The sequence below is a fragment of the Acanthisitta chloris genome, unplaced genomic scaffold (assembly GCF_000695815.1).
Source record: "Acanthisitta chloris isolate BGI_N310 unplaced genomic scaffold, ASM69581v1 scaffold4007, whole genome shotgun sequence".
Classification (NCBI taxonomy): domain Eukaryota; kingdom Metazoa; phylum Chordata; class Aves; order Passeriformes; family Acanthisittidae; genus Acanthisitta; species Acanthisitta chloris.
The window spans coordinates 4959-14246 of NW_008684132.1; the positions used below are offsets into that span (position 1 = coordinate 4959).

The window sequence follows — 9288 nt, forward strand, 5'->3', positions numbered from 1 at the left end:
TGGCTATCTACAATTATCTTCTTTACATTCCTCCCAAAGCAAGAAATCCTGCTGTTGGCCACATCCAAGGAAAGACCTACCACTACTTTCACCAGGTTAGGATTTTATGAATATTGTATGGCCAGGAGATCAAAGTGAGCTACACATGTGGTTTATGGATTCTACCAAGAGCAGAAAAGAAATGCAAGTGACCCACAAACAAAGCATGGAAGAGAAAGAAAAGGAAAATATGATTAGAGTTTTAATCCATCCTGAGACAGCTAGAGAAAGCCATGGGAGTATTATTATATATATAAATATATAGAGAGAGATTTCTACCCCATAATAAATCCACATCTCACACAAAAAAAAAATAAATGAGGATGTTTAACTATCACATTAAGTTTTGCTAATCTAGAAGAACCCCAAAATAAATGTCTCTTATCCTGTTCCTTCAGTCAACTAGAGATATGCAGGCAAAAAAAAAATAAATTAAAAATCTATCACCCAGCAGTTCTTAGCTGGTTGATTAGCTTCCATTGACTCATTGACATTTCTCTCTTTGGAATTCCTCATTAAAGCACCAAAACCTGTCACCCATAAAATTTTTTCTACTCTTTTCGAAGCTTACTCCTGCAAAGCCATATGCTCATGTGTGTCTGTAATCTCAAAAAAAAATAAAGAGAAAAGAAAAAAGCTCTCTTCTTAAACCCAGTAATACCTAATGCAGGGTTCAGCAAAACCTAGTCCAGGGTTCAGAACATTATACAGCTACACCTACCACTTTCTGGTAAGACAAAATTACTTCTTACACTTGCTACCCACTATCAACTGGAAGATCTTCTTCTGTAACAACTGGCCTGAACAAAAAACCATAAGCTTCCAGTAACTGAACATACCCTTGCGTAACCAAGGCCATACACAGGTATTTGCCCAAACTCCATTTCTCAGGAACAGAAACAGGCTCAGGAACAGGGATCAGAAAACAGATTAGGTGTTCAAATAATTTATTTTAAGTAACATCATTTTTTAATATATAGCCTGAACAAATGTTTCCACCTATATCACACCATCAAAGAATACTGAATATGAAAAATGTGACTTTCTGGCCAAGCCATGTTATCACTTCAAGATTAATTGTTTTATTTAATATGATAAATATTTCAGAACCTAGAACTTGCGTACTAATCAGCTCTTTAAAGACAGGGGCTTTTTTAATCTACTGAGTGTCAAACAGGGGCATTTATGATGAAGTACAAAGTCCCACTAAGAGTTCTTTAGGAAGGAGAGATTAAATTGGCTTCCAAGGTCTGGTCAGCCATATATACGTTTCTCCATGCAAGAGTTCTTCCTCTTGCTAAAACGTTTGCTGGCAAGGTTGTGGGGTCATCACAAATTAATAACTCAGTGTCAAGCTAATTTATTGAAGTAACTCAAGTGAAAACACAAACATACATAGAAGCTGAAGTTATGCTTTGTTATTTCAGCTACCAACACTGATATGCAACGTTTTTTTCCCCCTTTTCCTTTTTTAATTACCAAGAATATATTTTGGCTGTTTATTAAATAAAAAGTTAAGAAGGTTAATATGACAAATGTTGTATTAGAAAAACTCCTCTACACCAACAAATGTTTCACATCTTTGTCCCTGTTCCATGCCAATGAACAGTTTAGGCCTCTTATTAGTCATTCACCCATTTTTTGATATGGAGTTTCCAATAAGCAAATATTTCTCACTTGGATGTTTCTTTGTTTTGTATTTTCCTAGCTATGGATTAGCAACTAAAGAGACTGCAGTAAAAAAAACAACCATATAGAATTGTGGCTTAACATGATGTTCTTGATTAGGCTCTGTAAAAAGAGGAAATTAAGGATGAGAGTCACAGCTTGCTACTCTACATCCAATTAGGACTGGCTTCTTTGTGGCTGTTGTTCCTGCAGGATGTGCAGTTACTAATACAGCCTGATTCTGGCAGCAGAACAATTAGAATGCAAAGTATGACTTAAAACAGGCTCCAGCAATAATTTTTTCCTTTGCTTGTGACATCTTTGGCAGACTTAAGACAGAAGTCTTGAGATCATATCCTATGTTGAAAATCCAAACTCATATTCTGAAATCAAGTGCTACTTCTAAAATATGCAATGATGAGAAAATTGAATACAATATGACCGAAGAAAAAAAGCAGAGAAGGGTTTTAATGCCTACCTACACACACACATACAAAATCCAAGAGAAAAACAAATGCTATATTTAAGCATAACACCCTAAAACTGACCTCTGTTCTGTGGGGAGCTCTTATGTTAATAGGTCAATAATGTGCTCAAGGTGTGCAATGCTCAAGCACATTAACAACAATATTAAACCTTGCACATCTTTCTTCTTTTGTATGATTCACTTTTAGAGGAGATTATAAGAATCTGGCAGGGTTTTCCTATCTAGCAATAATCATCACCCTCTCTCCCCAGTTGATCTGCAGGGCTTCCTGGTGAGGTGGCCACAACGCAGAGTACAGTGCAAAGTCAAGTCGTGCACAGATTAAAATACCTCTCTTCCTACACATTTCCACTCCAGGGCTATTTTTTCCCCCAGAAACACATTCTTAAGCAGCCTTCTGTTTCACTAATGATAGCTCAGGTACTTCAATGGCAGCCTGAATGGAAACATGAAGGAAACCCAATACCCAAACAACCTCCATCTCCGGAAGTCTATGAATTGCCTCCTGCCAAGAGCTAGTTAAGTATACTGGAAAATATCATTCTGGTTTTGCCTTATTACATTGTTTTCCTGCTATTGGCCACTGTTAGAGACAGTCTGCTGTACTAGACTGACTATTGTCTGATTCTGGGACATTCTTAAACATGTGCACTGTGCTTCTGCACCCTGTCTAAGCATCTACTGCAAGGGGGAAAGGGTTCAAATCCCCTTGTCTTTTCCTTTAGGTATACTGAATATCATTTCATCCCTTCATTCATAATGGGTAGAGTTTTCAGCAGTTCTGTTCTTCCTCTAAAATTCACTGTCTCTCAAAGTGATTTTCAATAAAAAACAACAAAAAGAGTACTTAAAAGAGAACATCAAGTTGTGCTGTCAGATGTTATCCAATGATCAGAAAGAAGCATGGAGATTTTGGTCATTTCAAAACCTGCCAGTTAAGAAGCTACAGTGATAAGACACCCAAACATTTTCAGAAATGACATATTTACCTTTTAGTTTTAGGTCCACATTGTGTCGCAGCCAAGGATAAACACCATAGTTTGACATGTCTTCTGGAATGGGATGATTATATATCCAGCCATCACATGCAAATCGATAGAAGTTCTCACATGGATCTACAGATTGATTTATCTTGCTCAGGATGCCAGCAGCTGTAACAAAGACATCACACAGATTTTGTGGGATAATTTTTCCTAAGCAGAGAACTGCAGAAGGCCACAGTCCAGAAACAGCGATTAATGAGAAACAAACAAATGACAAAATATCCACAAAGAATGTTCTAAAGTGCCATACAGCAATGACAACTGAACTTAGCACTACAGAAACATGAACTGCTGGAGCTCGACATCTGAAGACAGGCTCTCCATTGTTGCCATGAGAGAATTAATTGCCTGAGGAATTTAGCAGCAATACATATTAAGTAGATTGTGATTAGCATTCCAGAAATTATGCACTGTTTACCTTTAGCTGAATAGCTGCACAAGAAAACAAATCAAGTTCTGATCTACTATACATTGGAAAAGGTAATTGTAGTATTTTCAGCTCCATTATGTGACTGCATTCCCACCAGATACTATTGCAGGTGAGACTGGTAAGAAAGATCAGTCTGATAAGTCAGAGACCGAGTAGCATTTGAGAATCACAGAACAGTTTGGGTTGGAAGGAGCCCTTAAACATCACCTAGTCCACTCCCCCTGCAATGAGCAGGGACATTTTCCACTAGACCGAATTGCCCAGAGCCCTGTCCAACCTGTCCTAGAACAATTCCAGAGATGGAGTATCCACCACCTCTCTGAGCAACCTGTGCCAGTGTTTCACCCTCCTCATCATAAAAAATTTCTTCCATAAAACTAGTCTGAATCTATCTTCTTTTAATTTAAAACCATATATAGTCTGTGCAAGATATGGCCCAAAAGTATCTCTGTTTTTAATTATTCACTTGCTTCTTTTCTGACAAGAGGAAAGAAGCAACAATATACAACTGAATTGTTATTCCTATTAATAAAAATTAACTCTCTGGGAGACTTTAAGCCAGGTTAGACTATTAGATGGATTTAAATTTAGTATTTAATATTTTAATTTTAGTATTAGACCAATTCAAAACATCAATTTTATTTGCATAAAATAAACAGGTCTGCAGCAACTTAAACAGTGACTCTTAAAAAAGTTTGGGCTTGTTTTTTCCCCCCTTGTTAATTAAGCTGAGTAAAATATATAATGAAAAAAACAATATTAAATAGTATAAATATCTCATTAACATACTGTAACCATCATATAATTGAGAGGATAATATTGCTCCTTACCAGCTTCGATGCATTCTGCAGTCAAACAGTATTGTTGCTTTGGATGAAACTTTATAAGTCCTTGGCTAACTGCAGAATGGAAAACCATAATGAGATCATTTGCAATGGATTTTGACAATTGCAGCCAAATGTTGTGTACTCAATCATTCAAATGTCAGTGCAACCTCTGGTCCTAATGCATCTCTGACTACACTGATTTAGAACACTTAGAATGTATATTAAGTAAATATTGCAGCTCATAAATAATTTTCCCCTCCTGTGCCCACTTTCTCCTTCCTCTCTCTTTGCTCACAGGCAGCACAGAGCAAGAGTTGTCTCCCAGGGTACATTTGCACAGTGCTTGGAGTAGCATCACTGGAATCCTCCTCACTGCCAGTGAACACCACCACAACACAAACAATTCATCATTGTTGCTGTCATCCTCCAGATGTCTTAGAAACACAGAATCATAGAATGGCTTGGGTTAGAAGGCACCTTAAAGACCCTCTAGTTCCAACCCCCTCCACCATGGGCAGGGACACCTTCCAACTAGACCAGGTTGCAACTTTTGCAGCTGGCAATGCAACGTGGAGCTATTAGAGACCTTCTGCAGGGTTTCCACAGCTCCTGCTTAGTTGTGGGGCTCACACTGCCCTGAAGCAGCACTGCACTGCCCAGCACAACCCAGCACCAATGGGATGCTTATTCCAGCCAGGAATAAAGCAGATAGTATCCACATAAGGATAGCTATGGTTTATAAGGCCCAGTTTCTGTCTGAACTGTCTCCCAAAAGAATTGTAATTGCATTGGCTTCCAAAAACCTTCTGACAAGAACTATGAAATTATCAATTAAGTTTGCTCATCTTTTAAAAATGTGTACTACAACTGCCATTGAAACTTAAGAATAGTAATAGCTAATTTCAGACACTGCTGTCAGGCAGCAAATATGCAGATAATTGATACTTGGGATTAGGAAGGGAGAATCCCAAGGGGTAGGTGAAATAGGACTTGCTAGATGTGCTTCCTAGACATGAAGATATATCTCATTATATCCATTATCCTAATAAGAGACCATGGAAAAAAAATAAAAAGAGAAAACCCCAAGCAATGGAATATATTACTGTATCGTGGCTTTAGGAGTGCTGATAGTTCTAAAGTGATTTCTGCTATAGTTATATATTGTTCAAAAGCGATAGGAAAATGTGAAATGGTATTTCAGCCCAGGAAAATTTAACTATACAAAAACCTAAAGGTAGAACTCAGTATAAATTTCTTCCAACCACATAGCTTTAATGACAATTAATGACAGAAATGGCTGGATTTCAAACAAATTTTCTTTAAAACTGAAAAAGTAAAACTCTTTCTGGGCAGCTTTACCAAAGTCTGCTTTGGCTCAGTGAAAGACAACACCTCAACCACCTTTGTAAATTAGCCAAGAAATACATGAGATGTTGAGGCATACAAAGATTGTAATTGCAATATTGAAGAACAGCAGAAAAGAGAGAATGTAATTTTGAGCCACATGAATAACAAATAACGGATGATGTCCCTGCTAATTAAGTGCTACACTCCTGGCTCACCTTTTTCCCCATTTTGAATTTTGTCTTTTAGAATCCATCCAAGTCTTGGAAGTTTGCTAGAATTTCTTTCTTAACAAAGCAGACAAAGAAGGGAAAATCCCAGACATCATTTCATTCTCAATCTGAAGCAGCCCCTGTGGCTTTGATAGTTACAACTTTATCATTAGAACAAGTTTTAAAATAAAAGTCTTCAGCAGCAACATTTCCCTTTTAATTAACAGCTAATTTTGATTGAAAAAAACCTTTGCCTAGTTTGCTTTCTTGATATTTTGTTTTGTTTTGTTTTTAAGAGCACTTACAATGACATTGTTACCCACAGTTGTGGCCACAACATTCAGTCTCAGCTTCTTCCTTTATAAGCCTGTTTATAAATTCCTATTATACACCATAATTGTTTCAAAAAAAAAAATCTAAAAGGGAAAAAGGCATACAAATATGCACATGCAAGTAATGTGAATGTTCCTATAATCTGAGAAGCCCAAAGGGCTACCAAGTCAGGAGAGGAGTGACCAAATTGAGGTTCAAATCTGCCTGACTTCTCACTCGAGGGAACTGGAGAGCAATCGGATTCCTTTTGCTCAGCTGCAAGGAGGAGGTGGCTCCTGCCCTGCCACAGCCCACACCACTGACCAGTGCCACGAGCAGGACCCCAGGGGATGCCAAGTGATTACCCTGGCAGATCCCCACTGAAGTCACAGCCAATATGAGCAAGGAACAGCAAATAAAAGTATCTCATTCTCCCTAATTCTTCTTAGAGTTGTAGGAACTCTGAGAAGAAACAAGAGAAGCAGGAGAAGGCTACGTTTCACTCCTCAGAGTGGAAAATTGATTTCAGGTGTACCAGAAACAGCAAGATTTGCAAAGTAAATGAAACCGAACAAAAAAGGCCATCTTGAGGTGCCAGAAATGTTTTAGATGACAATAAATAATCATCTCCTTTATTGGAGTTTAACAAAACTGAAAAAGAGTTAAACTCACAAACAAAACACAGTGTCACAATGAAACACAAACATCTCATTGACAAAATTTCAAACCAAAACAATTGAATTTTTTTTCCTTTATTCTTTTTGTTGCAATTTTTGGCCAGTTTCCAAACATTTTGGTTGACTCAAGGCCAGTATTTTTATTTTCTTAGCAGTTATGCCAATGAAAATTTTGACACTTTATCTCTGGCTACTCAGCACCATTGGAAAACTGTAAGACTTAATACATTTGCTTGAATTTTCACACCTGGTCTATGGATAAAGCATTTCTACCTTTGAGAAGCTATGGTGGTAAATGTCTATTGCTTTTTACAAGCAACAAATAACCCAGTGTGAACAAAAAGAAATAAAATCCCTCCATTATTACTCGCTGGTGTTTATACTGCATTCTTGAAGTGAAAAACCATTTTTATTTTCATCTAGAGAAAAATACTTTTGCACCAGCAATCCGAGGAGTCAATCCTGCTCATGTTTATAGATTTCTGTAGAATTGATTGAATCCACTCACACAGAAGTTACTTGCCTGCAAAAGTTGCAGAATTTGATCTAGAGCAGAAAGACACTAACCAAGCATGAGCCTGGTGCTTTAAATATCCTTTAGAAAACCTGGCATCATTTTCTTAGTTGTGATTACAAATGAAGCAGACCTTTAAACAACATCATAAAGGACTGGAAGTGAAAGATATGCTTGGAGGCTAAGCTTCCTCCAGCGTAGGGAAATCTGTGTTGGTCTGAAGAAATGAAAAGTTGGGCTGAATTACACCAAAAGAGGATCCATCTCTGCAAGCTCTTGCGGGACACAACACTGCTTCCTCTTCTCTTCTTGGACACTCTGGGTACATTTTTACTTCTTCACATTGTTTTGGAAGTGTAGGCATATGCTTCCATGTGATATTCCAGTAAAACCAATCTACAGATTATTCCAAATCTGGAAGAGGAACAACTAATTCCTTCTCTATTGCATTTAGTTACAGCTTATAAATCTGATCAAAATATTTGAATTTCATCCCGGATGCAGACTTTATGGGTTTTGCAAAGGCGACTTTGCAATTCATCATAGAAGAACAGAAAGATTTAAAAAATGTGCTTGTGTATGCATTATTGAAGCTTTCTACAGGAATTTTAGTCCAGCCCTAAATGAAAACCAAATGAAGGAAAACCCCAAAGATTCCATAAAATGTGTGCACTACAGATTCAATTACAGGAAACCGAAAATATTACTCCACATCAGTCACGACCTGTGGATTCGTAATCAGCATTACTGATATGAATAATCTCACCCATTTCTCCCCATTCTGTGAAAGAACCCCGTTCTGGCTAGAACACATTCAACTGAGTATCCAAATTTAAATTCAGCATTCAAAAAGTTACAGGAGCTCACATTGCATCTTCCAGCTCTAGCGTACCCACAACAAGAATTCCTTTCCTGACATGTATCCCTTTCAGGATAAATATAAAATGGGGAGAAAGAAGAAGAGACTGAGATTTTCACCAAAACATCAAGAAGCACAAACACTGGCACCAAGCAGACAGGCTGGGGAGGGTTGCGTTCGGGTTAGCATCAACATTTCCACTTACCCAAGAAAAGTGCGGTGCCAAGCACAACAGTGCCACTGACAAAGACACCAAGGGCGATCCGTGTGGCTTTGCTGGCTGCTCTCCTGGTCTCAGGTACTGTCTCCCCTTCCATTGGAATAGCTTGGGATGTGCTTGCTGTCACAGAAGTCTGGTTTTCCACTGCTGCTGTGGTGTCAGTGTTTCAACCGTTCACACACTGTGCCCATGAGCTCTCCTCCTCCTCCTCCTCTTATTTAAAACTTCAGGTTTCTGTCGTGAACCATTTCCTAGGCACTTCCTGTTCTCTCTCTCTCTCTCAAAGGAAAATCATGTGTAAAATAGTAGCTGTCTTCTCAAAGAAAAATCATGTGTAAAATAGTAGCTGTCTCCTATGTTTCCCTCTGACCAGGATGAGGAAAGGCAAGCGCTGACTACTGTACATTCAGCTCTTGCTGCCTGTAGAGCCTCTATGAGCCAATCGCTCAGCAGTCTCCCTTATCAGGGGTTCCCAACATGAGGATTTCACAACGTCGCTGAACAGATGTTTTAACTATTCAAACATAAAGCTGTAAACCCTTTAAAATCAGAGCAGGATTGCTGACAACTTCTACAAACACAAGACTGATAGAAGGTTTTTGGTTTTTCTCCTTGCACTAATTTAGAAAGACTAATTATCTGCTGACTAAGGTCTT

General features: G+C 38.2%; 1 protein-coding gene across 1 annotated transcript; it reads right to left on the reverse strand.

Moving 5' to 3' along the window:
* Positions 1-3183: 3183 nt before the first annotated feature.
* Positions 3184-8729, reverse strand: LOC103806494 (phosphate-regulating neutral endopeptidase-like; the record flags this gene model as incomplete). The annotated part of the gene is made up of 3 exons (XM_009079194.1): positions 8618-8729; positions 4498-4566; positions 3184-3345 (listed from the first exon to the last, which is right to left on the reverse strand). Coding segments are annotated over exons 1-3 (343 nt in total), but the record flags the coding sequence as incomplete, so codon positions are not given.
* Positions 8730-9288: the final 559 nt, after the last annotated feature.